This window comes from Chelonia mydas, chromosome 2, assembly GCF_015237465.2.
Source record: "Chelonia mydas isolate rCheMyd1 chromosome 2, rCheMyd1.pri.v2, whole genome shotgun sequence".
NCBI classification, from domain to species: Eukaryota; Metazoa; Chordata; order Testudines; family Cheloniidae; genus Chelonia; species Chelonia mydas.
In genome coordinates, this window is record NC_057850.1 from 179,875,816 (window position 1) to 179,898,338 (window position 22,523).

The window sequence follows — 22,523 nt, forward strand, 5'->3', positions numbered from 1 at the left end:
GTGGTAGCTGAAGTATGTTTTAGATCTCATATTCCATCAATTAAGAACCCCTCATTGTTCACAGAAGACAATACCAAATGCACAAACTTCTATTCCAGAGAAAATATAAACCCAGGCTTGTTGCTGGATGCCTTTCTTCTCTGGTGGTCTCTGACTCGTATATGCCTTCTTGTTCCCTTTAGTCTGTAGTGATCTAGCAGACCTCACTGATTCTTTTGCAATCTTTCTGCTTCTGATGTACTAAACTTTTTGTTCGTTTTTACATATTTAGCTATTTGCTCTTTGAAATCCATTTTGGCTCTTCTTGCCTGCTGTAATTTATGCTGCTGTCTGACTAGTGTCAAATTTCCAAATTTTGAAGGATAGCTGTTTTGGTTCAAGTAACTTCATGAACCTTATAATTTCACCATGCTGCTTTACACTTTACTGCCTGGTTCCCTTTTTGTTCAGTGGCATGCAGGTCCTCCGAGTCTATTGTTTTCTTAAGTAGTATGCATGCCACTTCAAAGGATTTTACTTTCTTTAAGTTTTGCCTTTAGGGACTTTTTGACTACTCTCATTCTATTAAAATCGGTCTTTCTGAAACTGTCAGTGTGTCACTTTTTGGTATCTTGCATCCCCCTAGAATTTTGACTCTAATTCTATTGTGATCAGTCTATTACTTAGCAGCGCAGCTAATGACACTTTCGAACTAACTCTTGTGTGTTATTTGAGAGTAAGCTGAGAATACCCTCTCCTCTTGCGTTCCAGAAATAAGCAATCGCTTAAAATGTTGGAAGTGTTTCTCTAAACTTTGCCCCATTGTGCCATTTAGTTTATATGTGAATAGTTGAACTCTCACTTTATTATTTTTTTTAGGTTTTGCTGCCTCTATGTTCTCTCAACATTCTGCATTAGTTTCCTTTCTTGATCCAGAGGCCAATAACATAGCTGTACTAATATATTTACATTCTTAAAGCTTAGGATTCATATCAATACAAATTCAAATGCATGGTCCTCTCGCTTAGAATGATTATCTCACTAGACTCTAGGGAATCCTTAAGATGCAAGACTACTCTACCTAATTGGCCTAGTCTGTCTTACATAGTTTATAGCCTGGTATTACAGTATTCTACTAACTTTTGTCATTCCACATCTCTAATATCTATTATATCGGAATCGTCTTTTGTTCTGAGGAATTCTAGTTGACTTACTTTTGCTTTTTTAGCTTGTAAGGTTGTGGGTTTTTGGGTTTTTTTGACATTTTGTTTTTATTATTATTCTTATTCTATTTCTCAAAAGTTTCCTCTGGTTTTCCTGTCCCTCTTCTAGATCAGTTGCATTTTGTGCTAACCTTTATTGGCTACATAGTACTATTCCTTATAATTACTGATATCTTTGAAAGATGTCTCTGTACTGCTCGGCTCCTGTCCTCTTCCCCCAAGCTCCTAGTTTAAAAACTCAGTCAAAACCTCATTTATTTTGTGCCATCAGTCTGGTTCCATTTTGATTAAGATGGAGCCACTCCTTCTGTATAGTTTCCCTTGGCTAAAAAAATCCCCAGTGTCTAATAAATGTAGACCTTTCTGCACCATCTTCTCCACTACACATCAAGACCCTGAAGTACCTCTGCCAAGCTGGAGCTGAATTTTCAGACTATGCCCTCAGTGACATCTGCGTAACCTCTTCTTCAGTACATTTGCAGAGGGACATAGGCCTTAAAATCAGAATTCAATACACAATTCTGTTGCACAAGAAAGAAATGGAATTGAACATGTTATGTTACTGCTGTGTTGGCTCTGCAAGGCTAATAGGATTAAAAAATGGAGGGGGGGGGGGGAATTGTCATGTAAGATGATCTGACTCTGAATACACCCTAGGATGCAGCTGTGTCTATTAGGAAGGTGCCATTTTTGCATAATCACTTTTCAGAGTAGAACTGCACTTAATATTGTGGTCTTTTTATTGTTTGGCAGATGGTAGAAATAGTTATTCCTCTGTAAATGTGGATCTTGATACCATTTGTGAGACTGTTCTTTGGTAACTGACTCAAATTAGAGAAGGTTGGAGGTAAAGTAGAGAGCAGCTGATCTTGTGGCATAGCATTACATGTTGCCAGAATTTGGTAAATATATGCTGAAGCCCTGCTCTCTGAGGTTCTTGATACAGTTAACACATGGACATCTAGCGACTGTGGTGGGTGTCAGAGGAACTTCTTTTTCATCCAAATTTTCTGAGCTGCATAATTTTTCTAGTGAACAGCAATGTAACCAGAGCATTTTCAGTGCACACAGTCTAAAATAAATGGTATCACAAAAGCTATACTACAATATAAGGATCAGCAGGCCGCGATAAAACAATACTTCTGTTGGTGTATTTTTTCCTCCATTTTGCATCTGACTGAAACATTAGCCCAGGTGTAAATCTCTTAACCTTTTCTTAAGCCAGTTAAACTATGATTTATCTATAGAGCAGTCTAGTATTTTAAAACCATTTTTACTAAAACCGGTGACATGTTGCAGTCATATTACCTGATTTTCAAGGGTGCTGAATTAAGCTGGAGCTTGGGGTGCTACTTTCTCTGAAAATCAGGTAATTATTTCTTGTGTGTTTTGCAGTGTTATCAAAATCATCTTAGTCTTTGCTGTTGATGTTTATCTTGCAGAGTTGCATTGTTTTTCAAGGGCCAATTTTGTAACTTGTTTTTAATGAATATTGGATTCTTTTGAGCTTCCTTGTCCTAAAAGAAACTAGCTAAATCCTGCTCTTCTGAATTTCTCCAGGTGCTGATTTATTAAAGCTGACAAGAGAGGACCTGGTACAAATCTGTGGTCCAGCCGATGGTATTCGGCTATATAATGCACTGAAATCCAGGTAAAATGCCAAGTTTACATTTAAGTGTTTTTGTCCAATCACAGTAATGTGCCTTTCCTAGAATAGGGGATTTGGGAGATATGAATTGAGAATTAGGTTGGCATATGCCTGTTTAGCTGTCTCAGGAGTTGGCAGTAATGTGCTCAAAAGAAGACTGTTTTGTGTACACCTTCAGGGCAGGCTACAGATATGATGCAGGCACTGATGAGTTCAAAGGTAGACTGTAAGACTGGTAGCAATGCAGTTGGGCAGTACTGATTTCTTGAAGACGGATGGGTTTGTTGCCAAGAGACAAAACTTCTCATTTAGGTGAGCTATAAAGAACCTAAATTTTTTGAGGTCATGGCTGCTAAATAATTAACAAATACAGAATTCTAATGACAAATGAAACTGCTAATACATATTTAGTAACATACTGTCTTTATAAGAGCTGTAATTATTGCTATTCAGTAGCTGTGTTCCAGGATTCCGTTGTAAGCAAGTCTTGTGTCTGATTTTAAATTGTTGAATTAATTTTTAAAATTAAATTTACCAGCATCTGGCATCTCAATGGTTCTGAGACTAGATCATTAGATTAAGCCACTGGTGACAGTTTGTATGGGGTGTTTTTTGTTTGTTTTTAAATAGCTTGTAAAGCAGCGAAATTTTAAATACATTGTTAATGCAAGGAAACTGAAATAAGATGGATATAAATCCTTCACACCGTTTTTGGGCAAGTGTGTTTGTTTTTAAAATTATATGTATCCTTTGTAAATTGCAGGTCTGTTAGGCCCCGTTTAACAATCTATGTCTGCCAGGAGCCACTGAGGAGCATACAACTGGAAAGGCAGCAAGATGCAGCCAATGGTGATAACAGCAATGGTGCAATATATGGTATGATCATACAGTGCTCTCTTTATAACTTATTAAGCAATGAAAGGTTTGAAATAAACATGAGGAGAGGAAAAAGAGGAGCTGAGAATAGATTTTCAATTAAATATAATAGTTTAGACTAATTTATAAACTGCTAGAATTGTGGCTTTACTCATGTGCATAGCATCAATAAAAACGTATGCAGAAAGTGAATATGCAGAGGAAAGTGGATTAATGGTGACACACAGTTTTAGCATTGCAGAGATGACTGCACTCCTAAGACTATAAGCCAGAAGTGGTAGATGTGCTTCTATGGTGGTACATATCACACCTTCAAGAACAGAAAATTTAATATAAACTAGGCTTTTAAGTGGCTTGAAAAAAAATCTAAGGTTTTGTTTTTGTTGCATGGATATTGTAGTTAATGAGCATTCAAATGATCCATGGTGGTCTGCCAAGAAATTCACTTCAGGTGAATGTACAACTGTAATTGAAGGAACTTATGTTCATATCCATTTCAAACTGATAGGACTTTATATAACTGAAATGAAACTAGTGTGGTTTGGATAAGGAAAAATAGCTGAGGTGTGTATTAAAGCATGTGATCTTACTAGTGTTTGTCTGGCAGGTAACGGCTCTGTTTCCACCACTACTGAGAATGTAACTGAGTACATTACAGAGCAATCACATTAAAGAACAAGTAAATCCATGTTGCTTCTATTATTAGTCACTGGAACTACCTGAAGCTACACTTCTCTTTCACTTACATCAACTTTTTGGAGAGAGTGGAGACTTTCCACAGGAAATCTGATTGGGGGTGGGGCTGGGGGGTGAGAGGGGGGGTTGGTATGACTGACTGAAGATCGTATACCAGCACTTAAATGTTTCCCAGCCAGGAAACTGGGGCAGAGAGAGGCAGTATCTGTATGGAGTACAGTAGAACCTCAGAGTTACGAACTACCTAATCAACCACATATCTCATTTGGAACCAGAAGTACGCTATCAGGCAGCAGCAGACACCCCCCACACCCAAAAAAGCAGCGAGTACAGTACTGTGTTAAACATAAATTACTAAAAAAAATAAAGGGAAAGCAGCATTTTTTCTGCATAGTAAAGTTTCAAAGCTGTATGAAGTCACTGTTCAGTTGTGAAACTTTTGAAAGAACAACCACAACGTTTTGTTTAGAGTTACAAGCAACCTCCATTCCCGAGGTGTTTGTAACTCTGAGGTTCTACTGTATGTTCTATGTTAAATAAGCTAGAACTTCCTCTTGGATAAGTGTAGTTTCTCATTAAATTTGATAATGGCTAACACATCCAAGGTTCAAAATTGCTGTGAAAAAAGGGGGGGGGGGAGGGGCATATCCAAATATGTAACTGCTAGACACTTCTGCCTCTTTTCATTTATTAGAGCATTCCAAGCAACATGTACAACAAATCTGACCAAAGATTGATATCAGTTGTTAAGTGACATTGGTATAAAGTTTTTTTTAATTTTCATCTCTGGGAACCCACAATTGTATAAATCTGTAACATTCAAAACCAAGCATTAAACTGCCCACAGCCATGCTGCTGTTTGGAAAATAAGAAACTTTGACCATGGTTTATTTTGCTGTACACCCTCACTTTTACCATATCAAGTTATATAAAATTGAAGGGGGAGATTAAGGGGGAAATCATCTGGGTGGACTCCATAGAGAGCTTTCTTTGCAAGAAAACTCATGAAGCAAAGTGATTACAGTCTTGTAGCTCAGGCCAAATTTATTATCTGACTTAAAAATAGAATATGGTAGATAATGTGATGGTTTAAAAGTTTTCCAGTAATTTTTGTAGCAGAACTAAAATGGATTTTTTAAAGGTAATTTTATACATGATACTGTAAAATTTGTCCTACGGATGCTTTGAAGGTTGTTTCAGTATCAAAACAAACGCAAACTAGCCCTATTCATAGAACTGTGCTGAAAATTGATCACTCTGACGAGATTGAAGGAAAAGTCATGGTGGTTTGTGCACATGAATGAACTAGAGAATGGGAAGAATCAGTGTTTGCCAAAGGACAGCACTGTAGAAAAAGGTATTCAAGTTTCTAAGAAGGTATTGCAGACCAAGAACAGTTTAAAACCAACCAAAAAAAAAGTGAACTTTAAAGTGGGGGGATGTAAATTTTACAACCTTACAGAAATGTGTTTTCACCTAAATGATTATCAATGACAGTATAATTCTTATTAAAAGTAAAAAGCTTTTTTCTTCTAGTTTATCATGCAATCTACTTAGAAGAAATGGCAGCCTCAGAAGTCACTCGCAAGCTTGCTTTGGTGTTTAATATTCCTTTGCATCAGATTAATCAGGTTTACAGACAGGGTCCTACTGGTATCCACATCCTCGTTAGTGATCAGGTAACGAAATTTTTTTGTTTTTAAAAACTTTTCCATTGTTTCATTTGCTTTTTAAAATAAATTGTTATTTCAAAACTGACAAGTTTACAAATTAAAAGTTGGTAAGTTTTAAGTTAAGAGTTGTGGTTTATTTTAAAACGCATTTGTATCCACACTTTCTTTAGGCAGGTTTCTCTGAGCAGCACTGCTTTTTTCTCTTGCAGAGTATATAGCACACCCTTAATGTCTTCTGATACTTAGACCTTGTGTTTTTCATAGCAACAGTGTGACTGGAACGAAAGATTGAAGTTCTCCTTTCTTCACTCCCAAAGGTCAAAAAGACATTCCATAAAACTCAGAGTAGAATGTGGCTTAACCAGATTATGGTGTGAGCGGTTATCCTAGTACAGAATTCATTACTGGCAGTATAGTAATGACTAGGGCACAAGGGATCTGAGAGAAGGTCCCAGTAGTATATAATATTTGAACATTAATATTTTCATGATGTTGCATGTACATCAATTGTAATAATATGAAGTCTTTACCTTGCAACAGTAAAAAAAAAAAAAAAAAAAAAAAAAAAAAAAAATTGAAGAGTTAACTGACACTTTGGTTTGTGTAATTTATCTCTTCCTCACAATTAGTAATTTAAGAACTGAAAGATTATGGGAATGAGATTTGCTATGTAGGCAGTTAATTATGAGATGCAATTTGTCGTCTTGTCTAGATACATATTGAAGAAACATAGTATGCAAGTAGCAAGGTTTATTGTTAGCTGCAAATTACTTAAGCAGTTCATGCAGACAAAGATCCTAGCCACATAATGCTGGAGCCCTTTAAGTAGTGATGTTGTAAATGAAATATCAAAAAATTATGCTTGTACTTATACTTTGACATTTTAGTAGCTCCTTTTGGGGAAATCTAGTACGTTGTACTAATATATTTTGTCTAACTACATATACTGAGAAAAATATTATGAAAATAGTTGCATAGAGTGCCTGTTTAGAAATATTTATGGATCACTTTGGTATTCAAATTGCTTAACTGGCTTGCTGGCCTCCTAGATCAGGGGTGGGCAAACTATGGCCTGTGGGCTGGATGCGGCCTATCAGAGCTTTGGATCCGGGCCATGGGATTGCCATCCCTGTGGCACCGCGGGCTCTACACCGCTCCCAGAAGTGGCTGGCACCATGTCCCTGCAGCCCCTCGGGGGGCAGAGGGCATTATGTATTGCTCTTGCCTGTAGGCACAGCCCCTGGCAGCTCCCATTGGCTGGGAAGGGGGAACTGCGGCCAATGGGAGCTTCGGGGGAGGTACCTGCAGGCAATGGTAGTGGGTGGAGCCCTCGGTCTCCACCCCGCCCCTCCCCCTGCAAGGTGGCAGGGATGTGGTGTGGGCAGCTTCTGGGAGCAGCGCAGGGCCAGGGCAGGCAGGGAGCCTGCCTTAGCCCTGCTGCACACCGCTGCCACCCTGGAGCTGCTCCAGGTAAGCGCCCGAACCCCCTGCACTAAGCCCCCTGCTGCACCCCTGCTGCACCCCAACCCTGTGGCCTGAGCCCATTCCTGCACACTGTACTCCCTCCCTGCCCCAGCCCTACATTCATGGAATTTCCCCACCCATATATGGCCCTCAGGCCAAAACGTTTGCCCACTGCTGTCCTAGATGGTACAAAATTGGGATTTTAATATCTCCTTTTTCTTTCTAGATGGTTCAGAACTTTCAAGATGAGAGTTGCTTCTTAGTCACCGCAATAAAAGGTATATTATTGTTTGTAATAATGGAGATAACTGGTCTAAATAGCTTCTAGATTTTAACTAAGAGGCAGAGTTTTGCTCATAGACATGCCAGCAGTGTTGTTTCTACAGACAAGTAACAGTGCAGCCAAGTAAAATGACTTGAGGGAAAGAGGTGGAAACTATTGCTTTCAACTCCAAATTAAGAGATTTTTATAATATGAAAGGTCTAATGTTTTTTCTTTTAGATAAACCTTCATCTAGAGATATAAATTCATGCCAGTATAGCTGTCCTGAAAATTTGAGTGAAGTAACCTGATCCAAATCTAATCCCCAAATGTCACTTTAAAACTAACAGTTCACAGGATTTAAGTGTGATTCTAAAGCACTGTTGTATCAGTGCTCACTGGTGTTCGAGATACTCCAACAGTACTTTAAGTTATATAGGGATGTATTTTAAAGTTTCAAAGATGGAAATATACCACAGTGGGTAATAAAAATTGAAGGTTGCAGCCTGATGCAGAACAAATTTACAAAGGTTAGAGAGCCAACAGATAGAGCATTATTTTAGGTAGGGTTGCTACGAATCCCTCTTGTGATCTTGGTATATATGCTACTCTAGCTGGCTGTCCCAATTCACATTTGTATAAAACTAAAAAAAAAAAATCATTTAGTGGCTGCACATGCTTAGGCTGGCATTACATGCATACTTCTTCCTGCTTTCCAGCTTGCTTCATCACTATCCCTAGCTTGGTGGTCTCACTCTTCCTGGTGTTGCTTACATGCCTCAGATGTGTTTTCCAGCCCCTATTCCTTCCATATTTGCGCACTATATACAATGTCTTACAGCTAATACATAACACATCCAAATGCCTTGGATTCATCACTTTTACATCTACAAGGTGTTAAAATTTATTTGTAGGGGGTCTCTTAACATCATACCAGGAGGTTTGTCTCTGTGGCTTGTCATTAATCAGATCTCTCTTACATTTAGATCTTCTGGCTAAAAATAAAAAATAGCAGCAGGCATCTGTCATAAATCCAGCTTTTCCCCCAAAATTTTGTGGTGTTGTGTCTGTAAATACATTCAGTCACTAATTTCTACTCCTAGTGAATCTGCGCTCTTCTACGGATATTAACATTATTTTGAAAAATATTTTTCAGAAGTTCAGTAACTATCTACTGCATTTGTTTCAAAAGGCCCACAGCTTTATCTGCATCCTGATGTTCTGGGCTACAGGGCAAATGGGTTTCCTATTCTATATATTCACACACTTGTTTTGCTAATTTACCTGCTTTATTTTAGGATAACTAACCCAGAACTGATGAGAGAGATCAAAAACAGGAAAGTAGGAGGACTGCATGCATTGAAATGGGAACAAAAGTTCTAGAAATAAAAGTAGCAAAGCAAGTGTCTAGATATTTAAAATTACATTCCAGATAATTTGAGCTTAAGTTATTAGTGTGTCAATATTGTTGGAAAGTGGTGCAGAATGTGTTTGCTGGGAAAGTTTGCTGTTTTTATTCCCAAAATGGTCAGGTCATACGATAACACAGTATCAGATTAGTAGTTAAAAGTTTGCTTTTCAATATGAGTGTCAATAACTTACATGAATTTTAGACTGTTTTAATACACTGGTTAGTATCTTCAGTGGCTGGGGTCTTGGGTAAAGGGATGCCATTCTTTCATCTAAACCTGTCCTTTTTTTTCTCTGCAGCTGAAAATGGTGAAGGTTTCCATATAATTCTGAAATGATGTCATATATATATAGAGAGAGAGGATATATACTGGACTGATATTCCAATGCAGAATGAAGTCATGCTTAATGACGATGAAGAACATCCAAAAACTCTTAGGATTGGACTTCACCATATAAAATGTTTCATATTGAAAACACAAGACCTTTCTAATGAGTTGTTTGATAGGTGAACTTTCTTATCACTGCCATAGCTAAGTGTCCTCATAAGAGGTATAATGCCATGACAGCCTATGTACAGGCATGGAAGACAATATAAGCAAAGGTGCTTGCCCTTTACTGAAATAAGGCAAATTATGGCCAGTAGATACAGTTTCTAGAAGCAGTATTGCTTTCCTATTATACTGTGTCCAGTTTGGAGATGAATGTAAACTTATTCTGGGGCATTTACCTTTCTGTGCCAGTTTGTCTATTACTTGCTTGTATCTTATGCTGATTTTATTTTTTGATGTTAGCAGAGCACATAGTAATCTGTGTGGAGATGAGTAGTTAAGATGATAGTGATCAGGTTGTTGGGTCTTTGAGAGGGAAGCTGTCAAAACAGCTTCCCTGTGTAAATTGTGTATGTAAGAAATGTAAATGCCAGAACAGGATTTTAATAAGTCCTAGCCAGATGCAATATATGCATGCAGCAAACTGCATTATTGACAGTACCTTGTTGAAAGGATTAACATAAATCCTGTGGGGTACGAAGTAATTGTTTTGCTTTTAACAAATTTAATGGAAAAATAATTGCCTATGCATCCTTAATTTTTAGTTTCCAGTTTCTCTAAGAAGCAGTGCTGCAGGGTGGTTGTTTTTTTTTGTTTTTTGTTTTTTGCTTTTTAAAATGGTGGATTTAAAAACAACAAACTGCCAGTAATGATGGGGGGGGGGGAGGTTGGTTTTGGGGGGGGAAATGTGACCCACTGGCACCAAGGGGCTACAACACAGCTTTAAGTACTGTCAATTACATTGCTCAAGAAACACTAAATATACACCACTTAATCTCTTTAGTAGCAGGTATGTCTTGCTATAATCACTCTTTATGGGCAGGTATCTTGACCTTTTCTGTGATTTCTTTATTCTCAGATTGATACTGTAAATTTTTTTTCTTACAGTGCCTCTTCCATATGACCAAATACTTATTTTTGAAACAGGCAATGTGCTTTTCAAAATTGAGTTTTTCCTTGAAATTGTCAAATGTATGGCACTGCTATTCAAACATTTAATATTAATGTCCACTTATGAGTATATATTATTATTTTGGTACTTTGGGGAAGATTTTTCAAAGGCAGAAAAATCCCCCTTTTACTCACAGTATCCTCCCTCCCTTTAAATCAATTTGAAAGTTTTGAATGCTGTAGTGCGAAATCATTTATAGAGAACAAAAACTACTACAGCATGCAAAATGCTACTTTGATATTATTTAATTCCTTCTTTAGCTGGGTTAAGTGCTTACCAAGAAAGCCTTTTTAAAGCTGTAGCAATTCTGCAAACTTAAATGTTTTTCTACACTGATAAAATGGAATTTTGTGGACTTAAGTTCAAGTTTCTTCTGCCTATAAATTGTTCATCTTTGGGTATTGGTAGTTTATTGAACTGACAGTTGTCATTTCACCTCAGCACCATTTTCAAATCCCAAATGTTTTATAAGAGTGGAAAAATCCTTGATTGGAAAGTATCCAACTAAATTTAAAGGAAGTGTATAGTAGTTTGTCCAGCTCACTTGAAATTGGAATTAAATTATGGCACCAGCAAATTGCTTTTATTTTAAGATGTACACATTTCAATTTAAGTATAATAAATGTTTTTCAATAATTTTGTAAATGTGCTTATTTTTCTGCTGAGATAGAATTAACATTGTTAGTAGGAGCAATGCACTTCAGAGCAGATAATTCAGCTCCCCAGCAATATTTTAGAAAACAAATTGAAAGAACTAATTAATTTCAGCTTGACCAAAACCACATACTTTTTTTTAAAAAGAGTAAAATATTAATGGCTTTCAGTGAAACAGAAGTTCAAGTAAATTATCAGCTGATTGTTTATTTGTTTCCTATATCATTTTTCTTAGTGTAGGCATATGTTAAATTTTGGTTTTTGTACAACTTTAATGCCCTCACAATAAGATCCATAAAAATGAGCCAAACCTAAGGCAACACACAACTACTCATTCTGACAAGTTGCACCGAGTTCACATTTAATTTTGGTCTTCCCCCAATGTTCTGCTAAGAAAATTCCATAAATGGGAATCTTGATAATACAAGTATATACATAATATGAAAACTAATCCAGGAATTTTTGCTGTTGCTGCAAAGCTGAACTCCCCAAAGTTTAATACTAGGTCTTTATACCATATTCATATAGATTTTCAGCTATGTCAGTATCTTAAGTTCACAGATCTGCATACAACAGAAGTGCAGCTGTCAAAAGCTGCCTTAAATTTTCACATTAACGTTTTAAAACATAGGTCTAAACATTCCAGATTAAGATCAGTTTTAAGGGTGAGGTGTAAATGTACACACTGCATTCAGCTATGTTTTGCCAACAACTTAGGCTACACATACTGGAAATATTGCCTTACCATTAAGGGGGGGAATGTCTATTAGAGTTTTTGTCAAATGACATTACATCATTTTCAGGACTTAAACACTATATCAGTTGACCAGTCTTTTTTAAGCCCAAGATATTTTCCTTTCAAGGGCTAATGTTGAACTTGGATACCTAAGTGACTATATAGAGAGATGCCGTTCACACTAAAAATGTAGCTTCCCCCTTAGACTAGTGGTTTTACATTCAGATTTCACTCTCCTTTGTAGAAGGCTTAAATCTACAGCTGAAATTCTGGCCTACTGATGTCAATGAGGCCATGATGTCACCCTACCAGATTAAAAAAAAAGGTTAAAGGTATTAATGTAATTGTCATGTTGAACGCTCTCTGTTTCTGAAAAGTTTGGCTTCAAAACTTTCCTTCTTTAAGGAAACAAAAACCACTGCTTGTTTGGGCTCTCAATCTGCTCAGCCATGTCAACTACATTAAATTACTTAACCCAGTGATTTTCAACCTTTTTTCAGTTGCAGACCCCTTTGGAAATCTGAATAGTCTGTGGCCCCCAAAGGGGGTCCATAGACCACAGGTTGATAACCACTCAGCTCATTGGTTAGGGTACGGGCCTGGGATGCAGGAGCCTAGCATTCAGTTCCTTGCTTTGTCACAGATTTAGGATATGACCTAGGGCAAATTAAGTTAACTCTGTAAAAAAGGCAGTAATACCCCCCCCCCCTCCCCAAGCTGCTGTTTAGGACTAAATATATTAAATGGGAAGATGCAATGCGGGAAGTATAAGTACCATACACAAATATTCTTTCAGCCACTATAGTGTAAACAGCTCTACCTACTCAGCTAGAGCATATAAAAAGACCTGTGTACAGGGCACAAACTGCCATACCTTTCTTAGCCTAACCTACTTGGTAACACTTAAGACTCTTTAGAGAAATATTCAACAATTTGAGGAGTGCTCTTTCGTATAAAACAAAGTTTAAATTAAATTAAATAGTTTTCTGGAGGTTTACTACCTCTTAACATGATGGGGAGTTTTGGTAGAAATTAAAAACTGTAGCAAAATAGGAAGCTATTTTTCATGATTACTTTCCCTTTTTTGGTCAACTTCTGCTAAAGCTGATTTGTCCTTAAACCTGATGATGTAATTGGTTGTGTGTATTGTACAACAGCAGTTTGGACTCTCATGCTGGATTGAGACCCTGAATTATGCTTACAAATAGGAACTAATATTCCAGTTTAGTGAGGTGTACAGGGTTGGGGCTTTCACTGAGCATCTACAACTCTGCAATACCCCAGTCCACATTAGCAAATGGTACTTGGATTGTCCTATCGACAGCAGGGATGGTGGAGTAGATGTAATTAAAAAAAAAAAAAAGAGAGAGAGCATCAGTTACTCCACATCCGCAAGTAACATTAAGACTTTTTACCTGTGAAAACACCTTTGAGTCAGTACCAGCACAAAATTGGATGACGGCAACATCACTCCTATGGCAGTTAAGAAACTGACACTCTGCAAGCCACTTGCAGTCTGATTTTGTTTCCACAATCTTCCTTTGCTGATGCTCCTACTGTCAAAGAATAATGCAGCACCTGCAGAGTCGCTGTCGACTACCTCCTACAGAAGGAGGAGGGGTGACTGGAGCAAAGTAGGCGTGAACTTTCACATCAGGTAAATGAGCCTGTAGATGAAAATTCAAATGAAAAATGTAACCACAAAGTATGAAGGGCAAAACCAAACTATTGCTGACACACTACTGTCAAGGCTTTTCTTCCTGCTCATATCTACAGATAGTGCATCCAGGCAAGCCATGTTTTAAAAAATGGTTTACCCTGCATTACGTGGATGCCAAATCCCAGTGCTTACGTCCAGTAAAACTGGACAAGTTGAGGCACTGTAATAATCTAGAACCTGGCCATTCACTCATCCAAAAGCTATCATCTTAAATCTCAGTGTATCAGTGACTGTTGAACTGGTATTTACACTGCAGATGTGGGCTGGCTAACTTTCATTCTGCTGTTAATCACTAGAGGGTGGATTTCTTGCCAGTGAAGAAACAGAAGCAAGACTTTTAATTATGTCTCCCTACAACCATGCGTACCTCAGCCCAGAAATCAGCAGGGGAGGGAGTGGTGGTACCTTTAGCAGCTCCTGCAAGGGTGAGAGGCAGACTTCATCGGTGCAAACTGATTAATTTGAAAGTGAATTAGCACAGCATTACTGTGTCCATGGATCAGCACTATGCCCTAAATGCTGCCACATGCTCAGCAGAAAAATTCCTGTGCTTAAAACACGGGGAGTTACATAGAGGAGGGGAGACAGATACTGCAAGGGCAGGGGATGTTAGGTCTGCTGTTACTAGGTAGATCCACGGGCCTAACTGCCCCTACTATCCAAATGTCCTATGCTTCATTATATCTGCATTGTAATGAGTATGCATGGTTGGTAGAATTTAAAGAATTCTACAGTCCTACAAAAACACAACCGACACTTAACAAAACCCTGAGGGAATGGGAAACAAACATTAGAAAATAAACAAAGAGCTACAGCTGGACTCTACATCAGTGGGAGAAAAGATCAGCATGGACAATTATTCTGATACCAACAGTAGCTTGGACTAAAAATGGAATTAGGCACTGGGTGGTGATTTTTGATCATATACCCATGGTACTTCTAATGCCTAAAGTTGGGGATCTTATAAAGTATGTTAATCAACATCATTAGTCCAAAGCAAGGGAAGGTAGGATGAAAACTCTGTTAAGCTACTGTAAGTGTATCCGATAGGATCAGGCTCCCCTGACTGCACAAATGACTCTCTTTCCCAAAGCTGAACCTCTAAAAACACAACACATACTCTTATTCTTTTGATTCCTGCTCGTGTGACTTGCTGACAGTCATATAACTCAATTCTCTCCAAACTGTGGCAGTTCTCCAGGTGCTCTAGGGTCACATCGGTGATAAGAAGACAATTGTCTAACTCGAGGACCTGGAGCCTTTCATGACCACAGGTACTGTTGCTCAGATGCAGAATCCCATCATCTGTGATCAGTTCACAGTGAGATAAGCTCTACAAGACAAAAGGACAATGTAATGTTTCAGTCCACACTTTTTTTTTAATTATTATGTCCAGTGGTAATGATCAGGACTAGGAAAAACCTCAAGCGACTCTGTATTTGGATTACCCTGTTCAAAATACTTGTACTGTTAGCTTCTGCAAAAGGATTAGTAATGAAATGGCACTAAGAGGCATATTTAAAATGCTATCTCCTTAAACCTGAAGAGCAGGAGAAGCAGTTGCCAAAATGAGCAGCTTAGGGTCGCAGCAGTCAGAAAGACGCACTTAAATCATAATTTGACTTCATCATTACAGACCCAGGGAAGGCACTTTGTAGCAACGGCCAAACTCAGCACTCCCCCTTTGCTCTCTAGAGATGTAGAAATTCTATTTAGGTTGTTGCACAGTTGGGTGTCTGTGATAAGCCACATGAACACTGCATGCATGTATTCGTGCATACTCTGTGTATCCATGCAAGCGATCACCTCAAAGACCCAGTTACTATGCTGAAGTAAAAGACAGTTACCTGTTCTGTAACTGGTGTTCTTCGAGACATGTTGCTCATGTCTATTCCACTGCAGGTGTCTGTGCACGCCATGTGCACCGGTGCCAGAAGTTTTTCCCTTAGCAGAACCCGGGGGGGGGTGAGGAGGGGAAGCAGCGCTGCTACCCCTGGAGTGGTGCCTCTATATCATGCTATAAGGCGAGTGGGGAGCTACAAGCTCCCCCCACCCTCAGTTCCTTCTTGCCGGACAACTCCAACAGAGGGGAAAGAGGGCGGGATGTGGAATAGACATGAGCAACACATCTCAAAGAATACCAGTTATGGAACAGGTAACTCTTTTCTTCTTTGAGTGCTTGCTCATGTGTATTCCACAGGAGGTGATTCCAAGCTATATCTGTTGGAGGTGGGTAGGAGTTCCCAATTTCCCGGATGTACTGCTCTGCCGAACCCAGCGTAATCCCTAGTTTGGGAGACTATTGCATAGTGCACAGTGAATGTGTGAACTGAAGACCAGGTGGCAGCCCTACAGATGTCCTGGATAGGGACATGGGCTACTTAGGCAGCTAACGAGGCCTGAGCCCTCGTTGAGTGCACCCTGACGATTGGTGGCAGGGGAACCCCTGCCAGATCATAGCACATGCGTATGCATGAGGTGATCCAGCAAGAAGGCGCTGGGTGGAAATAGGCTGCCCCTTCATATGCTCGGCCGAGGCAACAAAGAGTTGCAAGGATTTACAGAACAGTTTAATCCGATCCAGGTAGAAGGCCAGTGCCCTGCGTACATTGAGTGTGTGGAGGCGGCGTTCCTCATTGAAGGAATGGGGCTTGGGACAGAGCATGGGAAGGAAGATGTCCTGTTCCATATGGAAGGCGGAGACTACCTTTGGGAGGAATGCAGGGTGTGAGCGAAGTTAGACCTTATCCTTGTGGAAGACTGTACGTGGAGGTTCCGAGGTCAAGGCCCTGAGCTCTGAGACACGTTGGGCCGACGTGATTGCTACAGGGAAGGCTACCTTCTCGGAGAGGTGAGACCAGGAACACGTGGCTCAGGATTCAAAGGGAGGCCCCGTGAGGCAGGACACCACCAGGTTTAGGTCCCATTGCAGTACAGGGGATCTAGCATACAGGAATGAATGGTCAACCTCTCAGGTAGCGGGAGGTCATAGTATGGGAGAAGACAGAGTGCCCTTTCACCGGCGGCCGCCAAGTGTACTGACAGAGGCAGGTGCCAGCCCTTGGGTCCTAAGGGACAGGAGGTACTCAAGGATAAGCTGGAGCGGTGTGGACAATGGGGAGACTCCTCGCTCCCTCGCCCACCTGGAAAATCTGGACCACTTCGCCAGGTACGTCCAGCATGTGGACGGCATCCTACTTTCCAGGAGGACCCGCCTGACTTCCTCAGAACACCTCCTCTCCTCCTCGTCTAGCCACTGAGCAGGCACGCTGTCAGGTAAAGAGTGGCCAGATTGGGATGAAGGAGGCGGCCCCCGTTCTGGGAGAGGAGGTCTGGGCGAAGCGGCAACCTCCTCGGAGGGGCCGCCAACAGGTCCAGTAGGGTCCAGTACCAGTGTTGATGGGGCCAGGCTGGGGAGCTAAGGATGATACGTGCCTTGTCTGTTTTCACTTTTCTAGAACCTTGCCTATAAGGGGAAATGGTGGAAAAGCATAGAAAAGCTGGTCTGACCACTGCAGGAGGAAGACATCTGAGATCGCGTCCCTTCCCAACCCCACCCCGGAACAAAACAGGGGGCAACGCCGGTTCTGGCGGGTCGCAAACAGGTTCACGTGGGGAATTCCCCACTCTCGGAAGAGCCAGTGAGTGACCTCCGAGTGGAGCGACCACTCGTAATGGGGGGAGAAAACCCTGTTGAGGCAATCGGCCTGTGCATTGCGGGCGCCCGGTAGGTGGAAAGCCCTCAGATGTCATGGGCTATACAGAACTCCCATAAGCTCAGGGCTTCCCAGCTGAGGACCGTGCCCTACGTTGCCTGTTGATGTAGAACATCGCAGCGGTGTTGTCCGTAAGGACTCTGACCACCTTGCCGTGAAGCTGCGTGATGAAAGCCACACACGCGAACCGTATCGCCCTGAGCTCCCTGACATTTATGTGGAGGCACACGTCCAAGGTTGACCACATCCCTTGGGTTTGCACGTTCCCTATGTGGACTCCCCAGCCCAAGTCCGACGCATCAGACACCAGGTCTATTGACGGGGCCGTCTCCCAGAAAGGAACCCCTTGAAGCATGTTGCCCAGGGAGGACTACCATTGTAGGGAGGCAGTTACCAGGGTCGGTACTGTGAGGACCTTGTCCAGGCCGTCCCGTGCTTGAGAGAAGTGGGAGGCTAGCCATAGCCGGAGGGGCCTCATTCGGAGCCTGGCGTGCTGGACCACATACATGCATGCCGCCATGTGTCCTAGGATCTGAAGGCATGCCCTTGCTGTTGTCATCGGAAAAGCCGTGACCGAGGCAATGAGACCTTTGAGGGTTTCAAACCTGCCCACTGGGAGAGAGGCTGTGGTCCTTAAGGAGTCCAGTAGTGCCCATATGAATTCTATGCGCTGCACCGGGACCAGCATTGATTTGGTCTCGTTTACCAACAGGCCGAGATTGGCGCATGTAGACAGGAGCAGATCCACACGGGCCCTCACCTGAGACAGTGAGTTGCCCTTGAGAAGCCAATCGTCCAGATATGGGAACATCTGGACCCCTTCTCGTCTGAGGTAGGCTGCCGCCACCGCCATACACTTTGTGAATACCCTGCGCACCGTGGATAGGCTAACCGGGAGAACCGTGAACTGGTAATGGTCGGGCCCCTCCAGGAAACGGAGGAAGCGCCTGTGCCCTTCAAAAACATGGATCTGGAAATACGTGTCCTGAAGGTCCAGGGCCGTGTACCAGTCCCCCGAGTCCAGGGAGGGGATAATAGAAGCCAGGGACACCATGCAGAACTTGGAGTGGACCATAAACCAATTGAGATTCCGCAGATCTAGGATGGGCCTGAGACTCCCTTTCGCCTTTGGGATCAGGAAATATTGGGAGTAGAAGTCCCTGCCCTGGAACTCTACTGGCACTCTCTCCTCCGCCCCCAGCCGTAGTAGTCGTTCCACCTCCTGACCTAGGAGGTGAATGTGCTCTGGGTCCCCTGAGCCCGCCAGGGATGGGGGGTGGTTGGGCGGGGGTGAACTGAACTGCAACATGTAGCCTTTGGAAATGGTGTTGAGGACCCAGCGGTCCGAGATTATTCGTGACCATTCCCCATGGAAGGCAGAAAATCGGTTGCTGAACACAAACTTTATTAGTAGGGGGGTTTCCATGGCAACTACCCTGGTGCCCCCCTGCAAATAGTCAAAACCGCTTCTTTTCCTGACTCTTGCCCTTAGAGGGCCCAGGCTGTGGGGCAGAGCGGGACTGTCACTGAAGCCAGCTCTTTTGGTCTCTTGGCCTCTTGTAAGGGGGCTCATATCTGCTCTGTAAAGAGCTGACATCTGCGGTTTGGCATTGTCCTTAGCCGGAGGGACGTATAGGCCCAAGGTCTGCAGGGTGGTGCGAGAGTCTTTCATCCTATGCAGCCTGACATCCATCTGTTCGGCGAACAGGGCTTTCCTGTCTAACGGCGGGTCCTGCATGAGGGACTGGGCCTCCGCCGAAAACCTGGACAGGAGGAGCCATGATGTCCTGCGCATGGAGATTAGGGAGGCCATCGAGTGAGCTGCTGTATCCGCCGCGTCCGATGCTGCCTGCAGGGCAGCTTTGGCTGTCATCGCCCCCTTGTCCACCAATACCTTAAAGTCCTTCCTATCCCGCTCTGGGAGGAGTGGCTCGAACTTTGGCAGGGACTCCCAGAAATTAAAATCATATCGGCTCAGTAAGGCCTGATGGTTGGCCACCCTGAGCTGGAACTCGAAGAGGAGTAAAGTTTTCTACCAAAAGAGTCTAGTCTCCTGGTGTCTTTATTCTTGGGAATGGGTGCGGGCTGGCCCTGCTGCTCCCGGTGGTTCACAGATTCCACCACCAGAGAGTTAGGTGCTGGGTGGGAGTAGAGGTATTCATGGTTCTTGGCTGGCACAAAATACTTCCTCTCAACCTTCTTGGAAATGGGGGCCAGAGAGGCAGGAGTTAGCCACAAGGCGTTGGAGATGTTGGCTACTCCTTGGTGAAGGGGTAAAGCCACACAGCCAGGAACCGAAGGGGACAGTACATTAAAGAGGGAATCAGACGGGCCCTCCATCTCCTTGGCCTGCAGCTGGAGGCTTGATGCCACCCGCTTTAGCAGGTCTTGATGCGCCCTGAAGTCTTCCTGTGGAGCAGAGGGCAGCGGTAATGTGATGGTGTCATCCAGTGCAGGAGAGGAGGCCGGCACGGGGTTGTGGGCCTCAGCCGGTGCCGGGGGATCAACCCCCACGTCGGAGTCCAGGCGCGGAGCCAACGACTCATGACCTGTCCACTTGTCCCTCTGCCTAGATAGCAAGGCGAATGGGGCCTCGGACGCCCTTGGGTTCCTGCCTGGGTGGGCATCGGCGGCCACGGTGCCCATTGACACCATTGTCCCTGCCATGGGGCTCCTTGCCACTGTCCATGCTGCGGGCCCGGTGGCGCTATCCGCTCCGGTTGAGCGGTACGGCCCAGTGAGGGGCAGCTGGGTGCCGAGGCGGAGGTCACCACCGACCGAACAGTACCATAGGAGCGGCGGTGCCTACGATGCTGTCTTCCATGGGACAGGGACCTCGACGTCAAGGACTGGTACCCGCAGGAAGTACTGTCCCGAGACTCGCTTTGGCGCCTGGAGCTGCAATGCCAGTGACGTGCGGCAGGAGCCCCGTGTGCGACGCCTGACAGAGCGGGAGCTCAAGTGGGAGTGTTTACGCTGGACCCGGGGACTCCTGCCCGGATGGAACCCTGTTTGGCATCGAGGGTGGTGGACGTGAGCTGCGCGTGGACCAGTTGCTGCATACTGAACAAGGCAGAGAGCGGTCTTCAGAGTGAGAGCTGCGCTGTGCTGGGGAGGCCTGTCGAGCGCCCAGCAGTGGTTTGCCTCGGGACCAGGCGCCTGCCACCAGCAAGCTCAGAATGTCACGTATGGCCTGTAGAGCCTCCAGCGTCTATGGCATCCAGACCGCGGGAGAGGCGTGTGTCGGCGCTGCCAGGCTACTCCGCTCGGCACGAGTCAGAGATTTCGAGCCTGGGGGGTGGGGGAGGATAGGGACAGACCGAGGGCTGCCATGGGTACTGCTAAGGGAAAAACTTCTGGCACCGGTGCACATGGCGCGCATGCACACCTACTGTGGTATACGCATGAGCAAGCATTCAAAGAACTACTGCTCTTTTGGGAGAGTTTTCTCCTCAGCCTTTTGTTTTAGCTTTTATTTACTTATAAAACTATAGTTTTTTCACCAAGGACTTACTGACACAGGCCTTATACTGAAGGTGGTAAGAGTAGGTTTAAGAATTGTATTTCAAGCATTCAAAGCACTGGCATTCCCTTAAAAGATGCCAGCTTGCATATGTTTACCTCTCATGTTTGAAGAGAATGGAAAAAGCCTCAAGTCCCCCACTCCAGAAAACCATTTCAAGCTGAGCTGGTTCCTGCCTCTTTCAGAGGATTCATGACCTTCACAGAAGCATTGTCAGGATAACAAGACACCCTTGAATTTTCACTGCAGATACTTTGAGGCCATTGTCAGCTACCTATAAAACAAATGCTCTGCACTGTCATCACCTCTGCAGAAAGTCTTGATGTGTTGAGTTGATTCCATGTTTCACTCTGGGCTCTGACCCAGCTCAGCACCATGAATTGTCCATAGACTACCAGCTATCTGCTCTGTGTGCCTTTTTCCTTGTCTAGAGAGAGCTTCTGTCAGAGCAACTCTGGTGTGGAGACCCTTGGCAGTGAATGGAAAGTGGGTACACTTTCAAAATCCTCACCAAAGGCAAACAGCAGCTCTTAACAGTCCTTTAGATCCAGCCACCTCCCACTGAAAGTTCAGATCCAACAATTGGGAGAGCTATGGGCTACCTGTATCCTTACCTCAGCCTGCAGCATGTTAGACCTTTTACTCCAGCAGGACAACAAATTTTGAGGACTACTAGTCTGGCACTGGCTGGATAAAAATGTATTTAAAAAATAAAAATGGGATTTTATTAATTTAAATTAAATATAAGGTTATTTAAAATAAACCTATTAAAAATCCACTTTGAAATGACAACCTATTGTAAGCACTAAATTTACTAAATCTTAAAATAATTTAAATTAAATAAAAATAATATTAAGCAGTATGTTTTCTGCCAAGATTTAAAGAAAGTCAAACCACTGAACTCGGGGAAATCTCTGGCTAAGCACCTGGAACGAGAGTTTATTAAAGTGCTAGTCAACTTTTGACAGCAATTAGTCTCTTCTGCGGATACAGAGAGTATATTTGCTTCATTTCAGTTTATTCAACAAGTTCAGTTCAAGGTCTAGTTCATTCAAAGTTAAGAAACCAACTGAGAGCTGAAAAAGCAGAACAGCTTGTTTTCCTCTTCTAATCAATGAATAAAAATTAGGTGTGAAAGAATGAGATCTATCAGTTCTAAAATCTGAAGGACATAATGAATTGAACTGCTTGTTTCCAGTTACTAACTACAGATATTTTCTTTGTTTAATAAATCAGTTTTAAATGGAAAACATGTTTTGATAAACTGATTTTCTTATGTATTCAGCACTTTTAAGGTAGTTTTATTTATTAAAAAAATTAAATGGTGTATTTTAACTGAATTTGAATTTCCATCCAAATAGAGCTTGACAAGGTGGGTGAAGTAAGATCTTTCTTTCATTGTGGCTTGAAAACTTGTCTCTCTCACCAACAGAAGTTGGT

The 22,523-nt window shown here is 42.5% G+C and overlaps 2 protein-coding genes across 29 annotated transcripts in view; one reads left to right on the top strand and one right to left on the bottom strand.

Moving 5' to 3' along the window:
- Positions 1-11,370, top strand: part of UBP1 (upstream binding protein 1) — a 60,736-nt gene extending 49,366 nt beyond the window's left edge. For 2 of the 7 annotated variants that reach the window (XM_007057234.4, XM_007057235.4), the window contains 5 exons: positions 2,763-2,853; positions 3,614-3,726; positions 5,959-6,101; positions 7,786-7,837; positions 9,532-11,370. In XM_007057234.4, coding sequence (XP_007057296.1) covers positions 2,763-2,853; positions 3,614-3,726; positions 5,959-6,101; positions 7,786-7,837; positions 9,532-9,569 — 437 coding nt within the window. In that variant the 3' untranslated portion in view covers positions 9,570-11,370. Of the gene's footprint in view, positions 1-2,762; positions 2,854-3,028; positions 3,163-3,613; positions 3,727-5,958; positions 6,102-6,304; positions 6,670-7,785; positions 7,838-9,531 lie in introns of those variants that run through there. The other 5 variants (XM_037890182.2, XM_037890184.2, XM_037890183.2 and 2 more) reach the window with 4 other exon arrangements.
- Positions 1-22,523, bottom strand: part of FBXL2 (F-box and leucine rich repeat protein 2) — a 176,424-nt gene that overhangs the window by 33,501 nt on the left and 120,400 nt on the right. For 13 of the 22 annotated variants that reach the window (XM_043540728.1, XM_043540726.1, XM_043540724.1 and 10 more), the window contains 2 exons: positions 14,965-15,177; positions 9,424-13,791 (listed from right to left, as the gene is read on the bottom strand). In XM_043540728.1, the coding sequence (XP_043396663.1) occupies positions 13,684-13,791; positions 14,965-15,177 (321 nt within the window). In that variant the 3' untranslated portion in view covers positions 9,424-13,683. Of the gene's footprint in view, positions 1-8,281; positions 13,792-14,964; positions 15,178-21,181; positions 21,358-22,523 lie in introns of those variants that run through there. The other 9 variants (XM_037890191.2, XM_037890190.2, XM_037890188.2 and 6 more) reach the window with 6 other exon arrangements.